The sequence below is a fragment of the Dicentrarchus labrax genome, unplaced genomic scaffold (assembly GCF_905237075.1).
Source record: "Dicentrarchus labrax unplaced genomic scaffold, dlabrax2021, whole genome shotgun sequence".
Taxonomy (NCBI): domain Eukaryota; kingdom Metazoa; phylum Chordata; class Actinopteri; family Moronidae; genus Dicentrarchus; species Dicentrarchus labrax.
In genome coordinates, this window is record NW_026136711.1 from 8,076,956 (window position 1) to 8,098,774 (window position 21,819).

Here is a 21,819-nt window from a genome sequence, read left to right on the forward strand (position 1 = left end):
TTCATATCAAGAAAATGATTTGTTTTATTTTTGTTCAATTCAAGAAGATTTATTTGCCCGAACAAATACATGTATGGACTGAAAAGGGTATATTTTTATTTCTTAACTTGCAGTACAGTACTTTAATCTATATTTACATTTTATGACTGTTTTATGAGTGCACCAAGGCAAATTCCTTGTAGGCTATGTGATAACCTGGCAACAGTGTTGGACAGTAGCCTAACTCATTACTTTTAATAGTACTGCAGTAATAATATTGCTTTCCTCAGTAACTAGTAGTGTCATTACTTTTATCCAACAATCCAATCACATCCTTGGATTTATTTTTGTAATCGTGGAAGAAACTAGTTTGGAAGATGGAAACATTCAGCAGCTGGAAATATTCCATTACTTTGACTTTAACAAGCAACACAGGATTTTATTCTACATAAATCTGAATTTTGGGAGAGAGGACACAATTTACAATTGTGCGGGGAGTAGCAGACAAGTAGCTAATATAACTAATTAGGCTACTGTAGGCAAAAAGTAAAGTAATAATATTACTTTTAAAAACATATGTGTGTAATGAGTAATCAATTAAATGTTTTGAGTAACTAGCCCAACACTTCTTGGCAATAATCAGGTTTATTCATTCTAAAAGCAGACACACCTAGTTAGTAACAAAATGTTATAAGGAGTTCAGTCTAGACCTGCTCTATTTGAAAAGTGTCCTGAGATAACTTTTGTTATGAATTGGCACTATACAAATAAAACTGAATTGAAAAATTGAATTAAAGGTATTAAGCCTTGACAAGAAAGCACACGTTTACACAATTTGCAGTTAAGGTATAGACTACTCTAAAATAATAGAAGCTTTGAATTTAATTTATTTAGATATATAGGCATAGGCAATGTAATGAGGAGGAAACCCAGCATTTGGGATATATTCATGGATGGATCTAGGGGTGGCTTGCCAGTGGCCACCCCAGTTGGCTGTCACATTTAACACATTCATTTAGATTAATTAAAACAACTGTTTAAAAATAGAATTTAATGATCTTTTATGGCCACATTTTAGACTTAGTGATTCACTCAGTCATTTAAAAAAAGGGCATGTATTTGGAAAAATGTCTGAAGATTTGGAAATAAAACAATGGATTACTAATGCCACCTTTAGATATTTCTCCTTTTTTTTTACTAACGTGCAGCTGCACTCTAAAAAAGTAATTCAGTGGACCAATTGTCACCGCTTAAAAAAAATGATGGTTGCAAAATAAAAAGTCTAATTAATTGATTGAAATAAACCTTTGAAGTTACAAGCATTGTTTTAATAAGTTGCAATGACATAAACAATGTGGAAAGACTATTTTTTTTTTTTTTTCATTTTGTAGCTTGATCAACTTAAAAACTTGTGTTTATGCTACCAGTTATTAAGTAAGTAGTAATTATATAGGCTATACCTTTGATTGTGGAGGAAAAGTTCTTTCCCCTAACTCAACTTTGTTCAAGATAATTTCATTACAAGTTGTCATAACTCAATATTAATGCAAACTGTTGTGTTAATTGTTTTTGTTGAGCTAAAACGTTTGTTTTTAGAGTGTACAGATGAGAAACCCTTGATGGCATACAAACCAGCTCCTGCAGGCTACATCAGGGGCAAAGCAAGGTGCAAATTGTGCAAAACGCATTAATATATAAGCTTGTGTTTTACCCCTGCATAAAAAAAAACCTGCAGTAAAAATTCTTCTGTTGAAAAAAGACAGTATACCTCTGCTCCACAGCTTATGAGTCCCTTGGGCATCTTACATCTTAACAAGGTCTTACCCAAGTGAATGACAAAAGTTTACACACCTGGTGGCAATTATAGTCAGGCAGTGAGACCGTTACAGTGTGTGTATGTTACTGACTCCACTGCTGGTTGGGACCCCTGCTTTTGGATTTGGGGGGCAGTGCTAAAATTCAAATCTGTCTTTAACACACGCCTCGTTTCAGCTCCTCCAGTGTGCTCTGCTGAGAGGATGAACACGAACACACACACACAGGGCGATGTTAGAGGAGTTATTGTAAAGGATCTGCTCAGTGTGAGGGAATATGATGTTGCTGAGTACAAATGATGGATGATCCATACAGCCGACCAGCGCGCAGGACGCAATGGATAGTCAGCACTCTGGCTTACCATTACGGACTGGACCGGGGGGTGGAAAACGAAATTATAGTTTTGGCAACCGGGTTGGATCAATACCTACAGGAGATTTTCCATCATATGGACTATCAAGGCGGAGGCAAAATCCCCGTGGAGGACTTTAACATCTTGTGTGAAGTTTTGGGACTGAACAAAGACTCGGAGGACGCAGAATGCGCCGGCGTTTTAGACCATTTACCCAGCGAGCTCACTTTCAGGCACTTCCACGCCAAACTGTGCGGGTACTTCAGCACCAAGGCGGGGTGTCAGTACGAGAACGGCCGGCTGCTGGTCGGGAAGGACAGCGAGCACATAGAGACTCAGATCCGCCTGAGGAGCCCTCTGAGGCGGCGAGAGAAGCTGCTGTCTGTGGGTGGGAGCAACGGCTCCTGTGCCTCCTCGGAGGGGCGACACGCCTCCGGCTGCAGGCTCGGGTCCTGCACCAAGGAGTGCTACGAGGAGATAGTGGCGCTGGAGGAAGCCGAGGACCGAATATCAAAACTGGAGGACGAGAATGCAAGTTTGAGGGAGCTGATCGAGGACATGCGAGCCGCTCTGCAGAGCAGTGATGCCCGCTGCCTGGCTCTGCAGGTGAGAGCGCCTGCAATGCTGGTGTCGCATACGAGTACTATATTCTGATAGAAGAGGGCTAAATATGATGCTTAGTATAGAATGTTATAGTAATATCTGTCAGTCGGCCAACAATAGGCGCAAACAGCCCGGCTCATAACCCCCCCCCTTCTCATCAGCCTTGTCTGAAGGGACTCCTCTTGCAAATGGACCCCAAGACAACTTCTGCACTCACAAGTTAACAATGGTTTATAACTGATCTATAAAGCACAGTGAATCATTTATTACCATTAATAAAGCCATTGGTTAGTACAATAAACTCTATACTCTCTCTCAATAAAGTCTTCTGCAATCCTGAATGTTCATGAATCATTAATAAAAGGTTCTTATGATAGTCCAGCAAGTCTGCTGTTGTAAATAAGTTGTTACTACATGTATTTAGGACTGCACGATTTGGGAAAAACATCATATTGCATCATATAGTTTTTTGGGGTGCCAAACAAACATGTTTTTTTAAATCTTGAGAACAAGATTTGTAGACCAGGGCATCTCTGCAGCACTACAGTATTTCATTATAATGCTGTTCGGTCACATCTTCTGTGATTTGCATATTGCACTTGGCCGTATTGCAGTTTGGATAATATTTTGATTAACTGTGCAGCCCTACATGTATTTCGGTTCCCTGTCCCCCTTTAAAGAAGGCAAGTGGTCAAACAGTGCACTGGATGGGTGTTGAACTAAAGAGCTGAGTGAAAAGATAAAGCTGCTGTCATCCTAGAGGAAGGGAAACACCAGCTGCAGGGGTTTTCCACAACCTGGCAACCAATGTCTTATAACTGTTCTATTCAGCATAGGTAAATTAATTACTAATCATTAATACAAGCATCAGACAATGTGTAAACCCTTTATGAAAGGTAATATATTTTGATGGTTTGTTAGCCACTGAAAAACTCATTATCCTTTATTAATGTCTAGCTAACATTCATAATCGCAGACTCCATGGTTTATTAAAAAGTGAGACGCTACATTTTTTTCATTAAATTATTTTGTTAATGACTCTATTATTAATGACTAACAAGGAAGAGAGATTTTCCACAACCCAAATGTAATTCTTATTAATGGCTTATAACTGATCAGTAATGCATCAATTAATGATTTATAAAGGCCTAGTAAAGCATGCCTTATCAGAAAGTGGTACAGAAACCTTTATTGATGATTGATGAACTGCAGTAATAAAGGTATTAAAAAATGAGAAACCCAATCCTTGAATAATGACACTGACTTGATAGCTAATTAAAAGACTATAAGCCATAAGATACAGCTTAGATACCAGAATTGTCCCTGCTTAGTCACATTTACTAGAATGTGACTAAGCAGGGAGCAATACTGGTTTTAATGAATATCTTGATCTGGTCCCCTCCATTCACCCGTTGTACTTCTGTTCAGGTAGGACTATGGAAAAGCCACTCCAAACATAAACCAGAGGAAGGCTGCTTTGTTGCTCACCAGAAACGGGCTGCCCAGAAAAGTACGAGCAACACCAACCTGAAAAGCAGCACCTACAGCAGCCTGAAGAGCCTGCAGAACATCATGCATGAGATAGAGCTGCTGCGGAGCTCCAGCGACCGCCAGGTAGAGGAGGCCATGCTGTGTAATCAGAGACTGGAGCAGGAACTGTGGAGCTCTAAAGAGACAGTGGCCGCTCTGGAGGACTGCAACCAAGCCCTGAAGAGGGAGCAGGTGGGCATGAGGAGGAAGGTGGAGGAGGCGAGGCAGGCGCTGCTCAGCGGCCTGGGTAAGGTGAAGGAACTGGAAGCCAAGGCCAGTCATGTGCCGGCGCTGCAGAGACACATCCTCCAGCTGGAGTCAGAACTCCTCTACTACAGGTAAAAACATTTGGAACACTGGGTCTCATGTAGCATTTTAGCATCAACTTAACATTACTTTGTGTTATAGTCATAGGAACTTTTCCTAGGGACTAGGAACCTTTGGGGGAACTCATTGTATTTCATTATTTTACCACCTAAAATGGGGTCTGGGACTTGCAGCACTGAATGTTTCTGATTGGTCAAGTACTTGCAGCATTTTATTTCAGCCACCATCTTTAAAAATCTGCAGCTGCAAACAAGTTTAGTTTTTGTTCATTGTGCTGCGACACTTCAACACAGAGTTCAGAAGAAAGCACACAACAGATGGACCGACGACAAAGTCCAGGCTTTACTGAGCATTTATTGCACACAAACAAAGTTTTTCATACGCCAGCAGACTAATTTGCCTAATGTTTGTGAGTCTTGTGACAGCGGTGGAAACAGACAACAACAGGCTGAAGGAACTTTTTAATTCCTTTAAAGGTTGTTCTGGGTGCTTTTATGGAAACCAGCATTTGTTATTGTCTAAGCAGTAGTATAACAAGACACACTGTCACAGCTTAGGATTTAGCCACCAAGTGCCTCTGGGTAAGAGCACATCCTCAACAAACACTGGACTATCTTGACACAACAGCCATCATATTGTTGCTAGTTTTATGCTTTACTATCCGATAATTCAAGGGGGGGGCCTTTTTTCATTTTGTTTTTTTTTGGCGGTTTTTTTTTGGGGGGGGAAAGGGGGGGGGGGGGGGTTTTTGGGGGGATTAAATATAAAGGCCCTTTTGTTTTTTTTTTAAAAAAAAAAAAATTTTTCAGTGTCTTCACCACTTAATTTAAACTTTTTTTAAAATGCGTTTGTTGACACATTGCTGTATTTCTTGGTGTGTTATCGCCACCAGTTGTTGATCAAAAGAATAGCGTGAAACCAGAAGCAGTAAATGTGTATCCTGTTTGCCTGCACATTAATGCCTGATACAAAAAAACAGGGACCCACTCATAAAAATGTTGCTCCATCGTGCTGCAAGTGGTCAAAAACTCTGCTGGGTGCCTTTAATGTATTTACACTGATTAAAGAAGTATGTCATTTTAGGAGATCTTATTCCTGAATGGAGACTTACAACATCGTGTATGTCTAAGTCAATCTCATCCATGCCCCTTCTATCCCCTTTATAATGCTGAACTGAAAGCTGATTGACACTGTCAGGCGGCGAATTGGTTAAATTGATAGTTAACACTCCCATTTAAAATAGTTTTCCCGCCCTCTCAAAGTGTCCGGTCTGCAGAGACACACACTTCATGTGTCATGGGAACTTAAAGAGGCATGGGATATGTGATTAGCTAAGAGGTGAGCAGAGACAACATTACAATAAAAAGTGACATTGTGCAATACGAAAGTGGCAGGAAATACAGGAAGAAATGCCATTATGAAATAAAAGCAGACTTTTAAAAAAGGGCATTTTGACATAAAAATGTCTATTATGAAATTTTAATTATAACAGCGGCACATTGATGTATCAAAATAAATGCTGCCCCAAGGTCACAGAGCGAGTGCATAGGCTAGACAAAGACCTTTTTACCTCTTCATTAGGTCCAATCAGCTGTCAGACCCTGAGCAAAACAAGTGTCTGGCTGTTCATCATGTCATGAGGAAGAAGGGCTTTTTTTTGGCACGGTTGTGCATTAAGGAGGCTTTTGTGGCCAGAATGAACCATAAGGAATTATAATTCCTCCTAGACTAAAATGACTTTGTTTACCTCTGGCTTAATGCCTGGAAAACTCTGCCATGCTACTTATGGAGGCTTGATGTGGTTTACTATTCCAATTTTCAGCCTTGTTGTGTCTTAGTTTATTTAACAGGCATCGTGTGTGGCAGGTTGGTCTTGCCTGAGCTCCGCTACTGTTGGGAACTATTCATTTTGCTGGAAGTAAGGGTGTAATTGGAGTTTTAAAGTACAAAGCTATTGGTTTAATGTTTATCTCTGTGTCTGTTGTCTCTGCTCCAGCCATATAATCAGTGTCTGCAGGTCTGGCTTTCTTGCGTAACAGATATCTCTAAATGGTTGTAACATCTACCTAATGTTGTTATTATAAACTCTAAGACACAATCACACACCATCAGACCGATAGGATGGAAGTCCTCACTATTACCTGCCTTTAGGTGATTCTAAATAACAAATTTCACAACCACAATACCCTTCCTTTAACCCTAAACTCCACTAATCTATGCAGACTGCGTTCCAAAGTCTTTTCAGTGCCCTTCCATTGATACCCTAATGGCAAATAATTCAACACCACAAAGGCTCTGACTTGTCAAGAGAAAGCTCCATTGAGTTAGAACCTCAACAGACTGACGGTTCTCATCAATCTCTGCTCACAACTGAACAATACCACACAGGCAACCCCGTCCTATGGATCTTAGCAACCAAGCTCCATGAATATTCCCACTGAACGCCTCAGTGCTAGCTCAGTCACGTCTCATCCGAGGACATGGGTTAGAGAGAAAGGTGCCCAGTTGAGGTGTTGTGTTTTCAGCTTTAAGTGAGATGCAGTGCTTTTTTCGTCCTCCTTTACAACTTGCTTGTAAACTGTGGGACTCTGAGTCACTTCCAAATTAAGTCATTACTCTTTCAACACACCATCTCATTGTCAGATGTCTGGGATCATATGTGGTGGGTTTAGAGAGGCAGAAGTCCGTCAAAGGGTTCTGCTGAAATGATCGACCGTAACTTTATCCCTGCGGCTTATTTCTAAACTGCTGTGACAAGTAATGAGATTAACTTGATGCTGCTGGATCCCAGAGATACAGAGTTACAGGGCTGGGGGTGGGGTGGGGTGGGGTGGGGAGGTGGGTAAGAGCTGGCACTGCCCCAGTGGTGGGATTCAACTTACAATAAGGATGGATATAGACAATATAGTGATTACACCAGATGGTTTGTTACACATGACCATATGGAAAGTCATTGTACAAAACTGCTTGAAAAAGGGCACCATCACCGTCTTTCACAAGCAAACTTCAACCATTCTTACTGAAGCCAGTCAGGACAAGAACCAAAACATATTTTCTGTGGAGAAAAGCCTTCAGGGTCGTTCTTTGCTCTTCTTTCAATGAAGAAATACTCTAGTTCTGATTTAACTGATGCTAGCAGCAGGACCCGAACCCATGACCACTGCAGCAAGAACCCAGCCCCTGGTACATGGGGCACCAGCTCCACCAGGTGAGCCATAGGGCGCACTGCCGGCATTGTTGTTTAACGAGCGCCCACCCCCGTAGTTGCCAGTACTTCCACAAAACGCTGACTGCTTCGGTTCCACTGTACTGGCCACAAATGCATATATTGTGACACCATGTGAATATTTTTGCATCTGTAACGTTTGAAGGAATAGCTGCGGCCTAGTTGGAACATAGATAAGATGATTAATACCACTCTAATAGCTAGAGATTTTCTGATACCAATACGATTCTGATGCCTGAGTACCGATCCGATACATGTAAGTTAAAAAATAGATTATATATAATAATATTGTGTATACTACAGGTGGTGCATTACATTTGCACTGAGAAGTCTTCAACTGGCATGCCCCCTGAAGTTGGATTTTCAACTGGGAAAGTTGGAACAACCCCACCAACCCTGACCTAAAAATCCAAGATGGCTGCTTTGCACATCAACTAAGTGAAAACTCTAGTACTATACTGTTTATAAGCACTTCTGTCTTTTGTGTCTCATTAAATCAGTTGTGCGCACAGTACTGTCCAACCTCTGTCTGTCGACATGTCCGTATGAGAAAAATACAGTTTAATGTGTTGTTATCAACTGGTAATGCTAAAAGTGGCTAATGGCTAACCTGCCTAGAGCTTGGTTTTCCAACTTGTTGTAGTGGAACGTAGTGAACTCGGGTGCGAAGTCATTCCCAGCTCCGACTTCGGACTTCCGAGGTAAATGGAACGCACCATAAGCCTGTATACTTTCTGCCATTGTTGTATGGCCTAGGTCAGGTTAAACCCTTTGTCAGAGTCAGAGTATGGTGGCTCATGACTTTGCTATATTCGGGGGAAAATGGCAGTTTGGAATAAATTATGTGGTACAGGATCGGTGCATAGACACGTGTTCTTGGACAGTATCGAAGGAATTTCCGATACTACAGACTGCAAACAGATGGAAGGAACTAGCCAGACAAACTCTGTCTACCAGTATCTCTAAAACTCACAGAATAGCAGTTCATATCTTGTCTGTTTATCAATGCAAAAAACTATATACGTATTAAAACAATAAGTTGTGGTTGTATGTGTTAATTTGATTTACTGTTTTTCGCATCTGCTGATGTACAATATCATCATCTTGAAAATCCTCTTTCAACTTTCCATCAACATCCCAGCAGAGCTCATTGTAAAAAATGCAGTCATCTGTATGAAACCTAAGATGTGTGGGTGTTGTTGCATAACATGTCTGTGATTTCTTTGGATCGTATGCTACAGAACGGAGCCGAGGCTGAGACTCAGATGGGAACCGCGCCTTCAGCAGGAGTTGATTAGCACAGGAAAGTCTTTGTATAATGGGGTTGTCTAAAAGTGTCACTTTTAGTTCTGTTTTTTTTACTCTCTAGAAGGTAAAGAGAGTCTAAATCAGTCACTGTAGCCTATAGAGCCCTGTGGGCCAGAGGGGTTAGACAATAGGAAGCACCGTGAGAGAAACAAAAAGAAATGAGGGGGAGGAAAGTCTACCATCTGGAGGAAGAAGCAAACACTTGACTGTTTGTTCATGAAATGACAGACATGTTTTGCAAGGCACGCAAAAGAGGAATGGCTTCATTCAGCTTTCCATCTTCTTTTTGTTCTCCAAAGAAAAGACGTAGAGTGGAGATACAAAATCACTCATTAAAATGAACTGTGGTCGTCTTTCAACCAGAGCTTCTTTGGTTTTACTGTCCTCTTGACTCCAGGTGTCTCTGTTTACACAGTCCAGGGATTTCTAGAGAGCACACCAAAGTGCATGTGTCCTAAGTGTGCAAGTTTAAAACTCACTTTTCATTTTATCGACACGCCTGCAGACATCTTCTCTGTTATGCCTCTAACCCCCGGCCCTCTGAAGGCAGGCCCCAGGGGAGGCATAATCTCCCAGCCTTTTCATGCTCTCTGCGTGGCGCCTGAGAGCGGAGGGGAGAGGAGGGTCTAGCAGACCATTTATCTGCCTCCGTGCAAGAGCTGCAGCATTGTGCGGAGCAGGTGCTGCCGCGGCATTCCTACCCTTTAAATAATGTGGAAAGGACACACTCGAGGGATGTGTGGGACCCGTGGCACTCTGCTGCTGCTGCCTCGCTGTTGTTCTTGAATAGCCTTCAAAAACTCACACTGCCAAGTGGGCTCGTTTTCACATTGAACCGCTGCCCCACTCTCCCTCTCTCTGGTTTAGAGGTATGCTGACATCAGCAGGAATACAACACGCACAAAATATCTTATAAACTTATACCACCCACCCTTGTTGGACTTCTCTCCTTGTATATTTCCCTCTACTTTTAATACCCTCGTTTGTTTGACTTTGGGGGTTTCTTTGCACTGTGCTTGCTAAGGAAAGCTCCTCTGTAAATGTTACAGCCATTGGTTTCTGGATTAAGTCCTCAGCTAGTGTTAAACAATAATCACATCTCCGAAGCTGCTTTATTTGTATCCCAGAAACCACCTTATTGTGCGGGTGTGACCCAAGAGGACTTGATTAATAACCCTCAGCTATGTAAACATGACCTCTGACCCGTCCCCGTCATGCTGCAGGGCACCGACAAGCGCTGAACTTCAAGTTCAAGCTCAGGTTTACAGGGTGCCCCTCATTTTTAACCTCTGCAGAGAAAGGAGACTGTCGTTGACCGATGACACCTGAAAGAGGAAACTGCTCTTCTGGGAGTGGGGGGGGGGTTTGTTGATGGAAAGTTCACTTCAGCGTCGCACTGTGATAAACACAGGGAAGACTCTGGGTGTCCAGGCTCTAACAACAAACAGCTGGACTACCCCCCACAGGCCAGAAGAACGGCTTTAGACTTCTGCTAATAGGGCAGAATACAGGATCCTATTAATTAGAAATGCCCTGACATAGCACAATAGAGCTCTTCATGTATAATTTTACTCCTGTGTGTGTGTGTGTGTGTGTGTGTGTGTGTGCTTTGAGGAATGTAGTAATAATTAGGCGTACATAGGCTACAAAATGCTTCCACATACATTTAACTACACCACTAGTGCATTCTCTCTGCTTAGGAGCATAGATGTCAAGCCAATGATAGACTAATCTGAAATTATAAGGTAGCTCTTGAATTTGTTGCGAAGAACACTGTAACATACGTTGTTGAAGTTCAGAGTTTTGTGTTATTCTGAGAGTCTAAGATCATTCCAAGTCTCAATTTAATTTTGGTTACAGACAAGCCAAGAGGTGCATTTGATACAGGAACCTGATAAAAGTGAGGGAGAGACCATACAGACAGTCCAGGAAATGTTAAAATGATTATCTGCTCCACTTGCAGAGTACTTCCTCCAAAACTATGAGCTATATGCTGGTAATTTCTGCCTTGATTCTCCAGCTGATTTGTGACCATGGAACATTTAGTTTAGTTTTTTTCCGTGCTCTTTTAAATGGGACAAAAGGCAAGCAGCAAAAAATGCTAAATGTTCTTAAAGACACACTATGCAAGATTTTTACCTTAATATAACGGCTTCGAAGTCATTTCGATGGTAAACGAACTCGTAGTACAGTGAATCATCCCGATAGCAAAGCAGGAGAGGGACGCCGTTGGCAGAACCAGCAATGCAAGTCTGAAAGGTGGCGGCCCGCCAAATCTTGCGAGAATCACAAATTGCTTTACAGCGCGACGTCACATACATCAGCGTCATAAGAAGCAGCCTCAATGGAAGACACTAGCAGGCATTCACTCAGACGTTACCTGGTCAGTAGACATCTTCGGAGTCTATCTTTGCCTGTTCGAAGTCCGACGCGTACCGGTATACAGGGGGGAGGGGATCAGGCTGTGAGTGCAGAGACGCAGAACCTTATATAGAGACGGTTCTGGTGAGTGGTATTTACGACAGTTAACGTTAAGTACAAGTACTCCGCAGCGACTCTAGGGGTAGCTGTTTGACAAAACCGGAAAACTGCATAGTATGCCTTTAAAGTTCTCACATATATATATATATCAGCACTAATTGCACATTTTTTTTGCTGCTTGAGGATAGAGGAACTCCAAAATAAGTTCACTGAGACACAGCCATGATATATTCACCTTTATGGCCGTAAATCTTCCTGTGGGTGCACAGTACTATAGGACAAGCCTACTACTTACATGATCTAGCTTCGAAATGTCTCAGTTTGGTTAGGTTTAGGCACAAAACCTACTTTGTTATATTTAGGGGGAAAAAATCATGGTTTAAGTTCAAATAAGTACATTAATCCAGGAGGTTATCGCAGGCAGTGTGTCATGTTGGCCAGACTGCAGACAGACCCAGTCCTGCAGACATGAAGCAACATTAACATTCATTTAAATTGTGTATCTTTCCATCTTTTGCACATGTAAATGCAGTATTCTTTGTCCCTTGGCTTTGTATTTGGTCTCCACCAACTACTTAACATTCGACTGTCTTTATGTGCTAGTCACTAACTTTATTGTGTGGTGCCGAGCAGGTGGCATACAGTTGGTTTATCATGGCTTCTTTGCAGAAAACAACTGCTGCTGGAAACAGGGTTCATGAGAGTGCTTTAAAGGTGCTAAAAAAACAAGCATTCAACATTTGAAATTGTGTTTCTGTCCACCTGGTGAATACAAGTGCAGCATTCACTCTCCTTTTGTCTTTATTTAGAGCTTATTTTAAACTCTTTAGGGCAGGGGCCTCAAACTGCAGGCCATTTCCGGCCCTCCACCCCCCTACATCCAGCCCGCAACATATAATAATATAATAATATATATATAATATAATCCTGAATAATGGAAATATTTTCAGAATATTGTGCTTTCTTGTAGTACTTAAAGGTTGAAGTGGTCCGATGAGATAACAATACCAACAGTTCCCCTGAGTCAATTTGAGTTTGAGACGCCTGCCTTAGGGGAAATATCTTGCAGCTAAATGCTACACTGGCTAGTGACTAACTGTCATTTGTTACACGGCAGGTAGTGAGAATAAGATGGTTAATGAAAACACTGAGGCTGAACCAAGCAATTAAGTTGGATGCCAAAAATAATTAGCTGAAAGATGCTGGAGTCGAACTGCATGAGCTATGAGCGACTCCTATCACATCATATTGGGGATTATATCACCAATATAACTGTTGATTAGTGCAGCTTTAAGTTGTTTTTGTGAACGTGTGAGAAACTTCTTCACTAGTTTTAAAACTCTTAAACTTTTAATTAGTGTTTATTAGGAACATTTCCCATAAAAATATATTCATTTAGGATATCTGACAAGTTAAATTTTAGTAAGTAATTTATATCATCACTCATTCATATGTCAGACATGTACACTCGTATTAGAGTCTGCAGTGTCTTTACTCGCTCTCTCAGCAAAATAAGTATTTGAATAGATATTTTCATTTTGGCAGGTCAAACCCACCCATGCTGCTTTTGCATTTGGTCCATTGGCGAGAGCGGTGATGCCTGTCTAGTGAACCACTGATCGAATTTTAAAAATGTCTGCTGCATCCCACAGTCTGACCGCTATCCAGGATGTCTGTCTGGACTACTTTCAGGTGTCTGTACTCATCCAGTTGGAATTCCCATGCTCAGCACCATCACCAACACCACAGGGTACCTCGTCACTATAAAACCATGTGATGGGAAAGTCTCCTTAAACACTATAAATCTCAAAACAGTCAAAAACAAATGTGACTTGGGAGGTTCTTTTTTACCAGCCTCAAAAGTGAGAGTGTTTGTTGGAGTCCCTTTTTTGTCCCCCAAGACACAAAGCCATTTTTGAACCTCTATGCATGTCAAAGGCCCTTGCTACAGTATTCACTGGACACAGGCTGCGGCCTTCCGCCAACCACTGTCAATTAAAGTGCAATTAGTCACACCAAAGCCTGCGTTTGAAAAAGCCCTCCACCAGTTCATTCCAGAGTCGCAGTGTCTCCACAGCAACCGGCAAAGTTTTGTGTGTGCTCACGTCCGCGCACCAATCCCATGTTGGTCGGACTGCAGCTGCTGGCCCCCGTGAACCAGCTCCTTCTTTCCTCCGCCGTGGCCCCCGCTAACTTAAACACAACTCTCTGATTGATTGCCTGAAATCATGCTGCAATTATTGACCTTCAGTGAAGTCAGTCGTTTCTGCACAAAAAAACCTAAAGTAGTACACAGATGCAGAGTATAATGTTGTCTTACGGCATAGTCCGCCTCGTGCCAACAGGATATAAGCTTGAGTGCTCTGTTTTTCTTTTTGTCAGAGAGTCAGGCTGCTGAAAACCTTTTTCGAGATTTTCTCGTTTTTTTTTTTTTTTTTCAGCAAGGCATCATCATCTGGAAACACTTATTCTGTGATTTACGAAGGCCCCCTATCGGATTTCCCCCAACACAAAAGAGCAGACAGCAGGAGAAACCTAGAAAATTCAAACCATTACAGGACGATTGATCCGTGCAAACTGCAGTCTTCTTTTCAGGAACAAATGTTTGAGTGTGTCTTTGACGTGAGGGAAAAGGCAGCATATAGATTAAAAGTGTTACATATATGTTTCCCATGCAGATGGAAAGATATGTAATGGAGCTTAGAAAACTGTTCATGTGCTTAAACATTTCTGTGCTCCGATTTCGTCCATCCAGTGTCAGCCAGTGCGCTTTTACCTCACATCTTGCGAGCTAACTCCTGCACAGTAACAGTGCCATCCCACCACTGACCCACTTTACTGTAAAAATGCCTTTAAGATACAATGTCTGGCTTCAATTACCCCACCCAGATTTGGCATACAACATCACAGGCCTCTATAAAATTATCATGGCGGTTGTAGATGTGGCTTAATACACGCTGCCTTGTGTTACTTGATATGTTCTCTTTGATGTTGGCAATTGGTTTGGACTGAACTTTTCTCATCTGTGCAAATTCGAAGAGCAGTTTTTTTGGCCCGCTGGTCAGTGTCGGTTAATGTGCGGAGACATTCACGGCAGTGAAGATGGCTCAGAGAACATGCAGTCAAACAGTTGAACTCACAGTGCTCTCTTTTAGGTCGGAGGTGTCGAAACTACAACTCCCGAGCAGCACCAGGGCAGAGCAGCAGCTGAGTGTCACCAGCAGGCCAGCCCAGAGATGTTGCTCAGACTCCCAACATGACCGCTGTTCTCCGACAGGGCGTGCTGTGACCACCCCAGATAAGAGTAAGACATGAAAGTTCAGAATGCTGTGCTGACACCTCTGTACTGCACGATGAGACGAATTAGTAGATAATGAATGATTTTTACTTCAATTTATGTGACGAAATTCAAAAGAGCACTTGCATCTTTCTAGCAAAACCCAGTACACTTAGTATCTGCTTAATACAGCCATTATAAAGTGGGCTAATGAGAGTAAATGTACTGTTATAGATGGGGATTCAATAGACCACCTCTGCAGTGACTGTTGATTAAGGACCGTTTTATAGAATCTTCCTAACTTGCAGATCCTATCTTAACCGTTTGGTAATTAGTTAGGACCTAATTTAGGAAAAAAGCCATTACAGATTAGGCACGGATGATTTTCATATGGATTTATTTTCAGCTGATACGATAATGGATAATTACCTGCTTCTCATGGCTGATACCGATAAGATAACAGATAGTTTAAAGTTAATTCTGGTAAAGTTCATTTCTACATTACATTCACTACAATTATATTTCTAGTAAATAATTTCCCATTATTGACCAATAATTTATCTGCCCTGATAATTGCATTCCTAAAATTGTCAAGATTATCTAGGCCAAAATAATCTCAATTCACGATATTATCACAATAATCATTAAAAACACACTAGATCACACAAGCGTCCTAACTTTGTGTGTTTTTTGCCTGAAAAATCTAATGACTGTTAATGATGATGGTGTGTTGTGGCGTCTAGTGGAGGAGCAGCTGTTTCGTTCGGTAGAGGGTCAGGCAGCCTCCGACGAGGAGGAGGACAAGTGGACAGGAGACCAACAGAGGCAGGTGGACGAGGTGAAGAGGATTCTGACCAGGCTGTCCTGCTGTGGGGAAAGGTACTGCGTCCCTCATATCATGCTAAAATACATCGTAAACAGCTGTATTGTTCAGACGTGACTTGCCCCCCAAAAATTCTGAGCCTATTCAACAGCTATCGTAGATATGACCCACACAGACTCTCTTTCCTCCTGTTGCTGATCAGATGCGACGACAAGGCATTCAAGAAGCTGATGTCTAATTTCGGGAGCTCGAGGAGCGAGGAGAGCTGCAGCGCTGTGGTGGAGCTCCTGGAGAGGGTGACCAGGTTGCATAAGCAGCTGGAGCTGAAGGAGAGCAAGGCGGAGATAGACATGGACCAGGTACAAACCACCACTGACCTCCATCACACCAGGGTGGGCTCGTACAGTTTCCTCTGTCCCGGTCCTGGATCCATTTATACGAAACCATTCTCTCTGGACAATGTTCTGCCTCGATTTACATCATAAGTCATTTTGTGGCTGTGCGTATGGTGTTAAACTAGATTAGAGAGGACTGGTGAAGGTTGTTATGAAAGTGGAGGGCTTCAAAGGCAAAACCGCAGCTAGAGGCCTGATCCTGCAGCTTCCACCTAACCAAACCACCAGCAGAGGCACCAGAGCCTCCCTCTGCATGTGCGTGGGTGTGTTTGCAGCTGTTTCTCACTGGGGCCGACCACAGAAACACTCCCCCCTTGTCCCGCGTGACACTCAGGAATATCATAAATTAAAGCTCTCTTGTTACAGTCGAGTAGTATTTTCACAACACAGGAAGACAGGCAGAGCGGGAACCTTGACGTAATGTGTTCCCAGAACGTCTCAGCACTCAGAGAGGAAAAGTTAAAACCAAACAAAGTCCTGACTGTGAGGCTTTGTTTATGTGCAGGATGTGTGGGGTGAGACCTTTGTCCTTCAATGTGCTATGACGTAAAGGTACACTGCAGGGATTTCCAACATTTTTGGCAGGGAAACATAAGAGACTTGGGCTGAAAACTCACTCTAACCTCAACATTTGACATACATTTACATTGGGGATATTTATATTGTAGAAAGATGTTCAACAGGCCTACCAAGTAAAAATGGGACATTTCAAAGAGTGACATATCCAGCTTCTCTGGTAATAACAAGTTGTTTAATCTGTGTTTGGTCTTCAAGGATAAGGTTGGCAGTATTCTACATTTTTCTTATTTTCAACAAATCCCATAAAAATACCAAAACCCAACAATGAATGTATCTACTAACAAGTATTGTGTGTATCAAAGACTCTTCTGATATGTCCCTTAATTCAATCCCACATACACCCTTCTGCTACCCTAGATACTCACCAGAGCACCAAATGTGGATTAATCTGCTGCTGAAAATAATAAAATTATCTACTGTTAGGGTAACTTTGATTTACTACAGTGCTCAGCTGTTGCAGGAAATTATATTTTAGTCCATACTATATGTTTGAGACCCCTTTTTAAAGATATACATCTTCTTTAACACCAAAGATGTGTAGGGATATCAGGGATTATTGAGAGACTGACTAACACGTTGTCGGTTTTGGTCTTTTCATGAATTTTGTTGAATTTTAATACAATGATATTTAATTGTTTCCTTATATTTTTGCAATGCAGGGTTGCATGGGTCAGGTTGTAGTTCCCTCTATGCTATTCATAAAACAAAAACTATATTTTTAGTTATTAGTAAGAGTGCTGAGCATGTAGTGTGTTCACACTGGAAAAGTGCTGTAATTATAGTATACTCAAAGATGTACATATGCATATTTATATGAATGTGCATACATACAGTGTATAGTATACATATAGTGACGGACAGTGTTCAGGATTATTTGGTTTTCTCTTCAAGCCAAGAGTTTTTGATCCTACACACCTGTCTTTAGACTTAAATTACGACTGTGCTGTTGAACTATTGTCCTACAATGCAATGCTCAAAGGAAATGGAGGAGCTGCCCACAGTTGGAAAAGCTTTTAACAATGCTGAGACAGTTCCAGGAAGAAAAACAAAAACATATAAAAAGAAAAAAAACTATAAAATAATTGAAAACATTTGTCTTCTTTTTGTGAAGCACATTTTAGATTATTTCCTGTTGGCCAAAAACAGTAATGTACATAGATTTAATATATACTAGGTCCAAAAACAGCAAGCTGCTATGAAAATGAGTGTCTAGTACACTGTGAGTAGTATGTAGTTGGGACACAGATGTATTAAGTTAGCATTAGCAGCTGCAGCCAACATGGCTTACACAGAAGTAAATAGTGCAAAAAACGTCATGAACAAAAATCAAACAAGCAAAATGTAAGTGAAAAAACTATCCGCTGTAGAGTTAAAGAGTATCACCATCCTGGACTGCCTCATCAGTTCCAGTGGCTAATGGGTATTCCCAGGCCATTTCCAGCCGTTGTTCTTTAATCAGATTGACTTGAAATCGGGTCAGATAAATCAGGAAGCTTTTGAGTTATCGTTGAACTGTGTTGCGATGGCCAACGTTGTAACTCGAAGGTACATTGTCCAATCTGCCCCAATATTCTCATGCTTGATAAGAGACCTGTTGTGAACATATCTAAATGTCAAAATTCAGTGACTGTCATAGCACCACCTGCTGGCAAAAGGACATAACATGTTTTATACTTTGATGTGCTCCTCCTAGCAGCTTGACCAAATGCATCTCAAATCAGGTCAGAAAAGCCTCAACACATTGATGATGCTATATCTTGAAGCCAGTGAGTTTTCGTTGAACAGCGTGCTTGTTGCGTGGCGTCATGAAACAGGAAGGTGCTGTAACTTGAGTGTACATGATCAAATCTTCCCCAAACTTCACTTGTTTGATAAGAGTCCCAGCCTGAACACGTGTATATGCCAATATTCAGTCAAGCTCTCTGGGTTGTTCACACCATGATGTCATATGAGTTATTTAAAGGGAGGACTTTTCTCGGCCCATGGCATTCCACATAATCTAATTGAAAACGGGTGTTTGATACAGGAGGAAATGTTGTACAGTAAATTAAATTAATTTAAAAGAAGATAGTAGTGTTCTTTGTGTATATTGTGATTGTACGGGTTTGTGTTGTGTCTTCCAGATGAAGGACTCGCTGGTGCAGGAGCTGCAGCAGAAGGCAGAGGAGACAGAGCTGCTTCAGATGGAGCTGCAGATGCTGGAGACGGAGAGGGTGCGCCTGTCGCTGGTGGAGGAGAAACTCGTGGACATCCTGCAGCTCCTGCAGCAGCTCCGAGACCTGGTTAGTCACAGTTACAGTAGCCTGAAGAGGTCACGGCTGCTAATAACCGCTGCTTTGTGCTAACATTCAACATGCTTTTATAATGTCAAGGCCCAAACATGTTGTTTTGATTTTTAGCACAGAGAAGAAATCTTGTAAACAGCAGTCAGACAAAAACTCTTTACTGAAAAAAATCATTTTTGCTGTGTTGGCAGTTGAGAGGGATCCACCCACACTGCACTGGAATGATTTTCAGACATCAGAGAGAAAACTGAAAGTATTCACTAGCATTGTTCAAGGACAAACCTCCATATGGACATTCACTCACTGACACTTTGACCTGTTGAAACAGCAAACAGATGTCTTACCTGTCCACTCTTTTAACTAATTATAGATCTGAGAGCAAATTAATTTCACTGGTTGAACACGTGTGAGAGCCTCTGTGGCTACAAGACTCAGATTGCCCATTAAAGCTCCCGTTAATTGCCCGATAGCTATCTGAGAATCACTCTCTCTTGTTTCAGAATGTCTCGCGGAGGTCTCTGGGGAAAATCCTGCTCAGCACTTTGGAGTCCTGCAGCGACCCACAACACGGTTAGTGGGGCTCACACGCCCAATAAAGTCAGTACAGGTCCTGTGAAATGTGATAATGAAAATTCACAACCACTCAGGGCGGGGAATTGAATTAAACTCTCGCCGGGTCGTCCGTAACACAATTCCCCTCAGCGGTCACATCTGTTCTGGGTTTTTTTTGCACAGGGAAAGCCCACATTCTGGAGGTGCTCAACGCTCTCTACCATGAACTGGCTGCCTGTGAGATTCTGTCAACTGGTGGACCCCTGGAGCGAACGCAGAGTCAGCAGTCCCTCAACGCCCTCATCATCTCCTGCTAATCAGGACTGCCTCCTGCTGGGCCACAGATGCTCCAACAGCCTTTCTAGAGGAAAGCTTAAAAGAACAAGCTGATTTATGTGTATAGTGTATTATATTGTAGCTTATATACTCCTCAGACCCTGTTATATAAAGGGATATTAGTCTGGAATGCTAATTAGTGTAGCAAAGGGCTTTATTAGGTATAAAGGATGTTTGTGTTTATACATGTTTTTTCCAGATCTTTTATTGCACATTACTCTTTCATCATCCTATATGGATTTTATTTTTCCACAACAGAGTTCTGAATGTGAAAATGTTGAAATAAGCTAAACCTTAAAGGGGCATAAAGTAGTCCGTGAAATGTATCGACCTCCAGTGGTCAACAGGTCAAAAACTTCCCCGATAGAATTGATTGACTTTAAAGGAATCTGCTTCATCTAAGTTTGCATTTCAAGATCAGATGTATCATACACAGACAAGTCCAGCCTACGAGAACAGACAGTCGGTGTGTATTGTGGGACTCTCGGGATGCCCCAGCGTTGTTTAAAGGAACAGTGTGAAGATTTTACTGACATCTAGTGGTGTACATTGCAATGCCATCGCCTCCACCCTCCCCTTCCAAGATTATTGGAGAAACCGTGGTAGCCGTGAAATGCACGAAAGGGCCTGTCTAGAGCCAGTGTTTGGTTTGTCCCTACTGTAGAAACATGACGGTTCAACATGGCAGCTTCAGTAGAAGAGGACCCGCTCCCTCTGTAGATAAAAACAGCTAATTTTAAGGTAACGCAAACACGATTCTTAAATGAGGTGATTATACACTAATGATAACATACCTATGAATATTATATTACAATTCTGACAATTGATCCTCCTAAATGTTACACACTGGACCTTTAACGGTGCATTCAGGTGTCATTAACATCAATACTGTTGGTAATATTTGCATTCAGGTACTCATGTGCATCATTATGTACTGGACCAGGAAAAAGCCCTGCAAAATGTCTGACAAAACAATCTCAACTAAAGGTCCACAAATTCACTTATTCCAAAGTTTTTGACCCTATTGCACAGTCTTCAGCAAACATAAGGAGTTTTTTGTAGATGTTCAACCTTCCCCTTTATACTGTTATATGCATTTAAAGGTCCAGTGTGTAACATTTAGGATGATATATTGTCAGAAACAGAATGTAATATTCATAGCTATGTTTTCATTAGTGTATAATCAGCTGAACAAAGGAATTGTTGTGTTTTTTGTGTTACCTAGAATGAGCCTTTTTGGTCTACAGAGGGAGGAAGAATAAAACAATGTAGCTCTTGTTGGCAACCTGAACTTGTTGTTAACAGGTTGTTGATAAATGCCTGTTCCATAGATACAGTGTATTTACCATTAACCTGCTACACTCATTGTCCAGGGACTTGTCTCAGGTTACCGCTGTCATTCACTAGTGAACTTCGTTGTTGGAATACTGTATTAGTTTGGGTCTCTGTAAGCCTCAACCATGCAGGCTCAGCCAAGTATTCAGAACCTCTAAATGGGCTGTATTCATTTGTTAAAATGGGTCAAATAATATGTCATTTTGTCTGTCCCAAGAGGGAGGCACACATTGACTTTGGCTGATCACAGAACAAATGTACAAGTTAGCCTCCTCATGCTTGTTTCTCAATACAATACAACAGATTTACTTTCAATGAAATGCGCATTCTGAAACACACAACATGCTCTTATCAGCTGGTTGTCTTGTCATTACTGTCTTGAAATAAGGGTCTTGGATGCAAAGCCACTCACTGGTGTTGTTGAATCATTTCATTAAAGCCTTTGACATACGCAGTCTGGATCGCTGTGATTTATTCATTTATGTTTGTGAAAAAGTAAATGTCAAACTACCACTGCTGCCAGCTCAATCAGCCTGACCCACATCCATTTGGCAGGCATCAGAAAACAACTCAGCACTGAAATCCTCAGACAGCAAGATGACACTTAAATGTTGAA

At 41.6% G+C, this 21,819-nt stretch overlaps 1 protein-coding gene across 1 annotated transcript; it reads left to right on the plus strand.

Annotated features, from left to right (window-relative positions):
- The first annotated feature begins 1,495 nt into the window (after nt 1-1,495).
- efcc1 (EF-hand and coiled-coil domain containing 1) lies at nt 1,496-21,657 on the plus strand. The gene is made up of 8 exons (XM_051415791.1): nt 1,496-2,752; nt 4,178-4,617; nt 14,777-14,925; nt 15,642-15,777; nt 15,924-16,080; nt 18,819-18,977; nt 19,481-19,550; nt 19,716-21,657. The coding sequence occupies exons 1-8, from the start codon at nt 2,090-2,092 to the stop codon at nt 19,847-19,849; spliced, it is 1,908 nt and encodes a 635-aa protein (XP_051271751.1). The 5' UTR covers nt 1,496-2,089; the 3' UTR covers nt 19,850-21,657.
- Nucleotides 21,658-21,819: the final 162 nt, after the last annotated feature.

What these genes read in the sequence shown, in the direction of transcription:
- efcc1 (XM_051415791.1), top strand. Translation starts at nt 2,090, where the DNA reads ATGATGGATGATCCATACAGCCGACCAGCGCGCAGGACGCAATGGATA. An exon ending in CTGTCCTGCTGTGGGGAAAG is followed by an intron (nt 15,778 to 15,923) that starts GTACTGCGTCCC and finishes GTTGCTGATCAG; the next exon opens with ATGCGACGACAAGGCATTCA. An exon ending in CTGCAGCGACCCACAACACG is followed by an intron (nt 19,551 to 19,715) that starts GTTAGTGGGGCT and finishes TTTTTTGCACAG; the next exon opens with GGAAAGCCCACATTCTGGAG.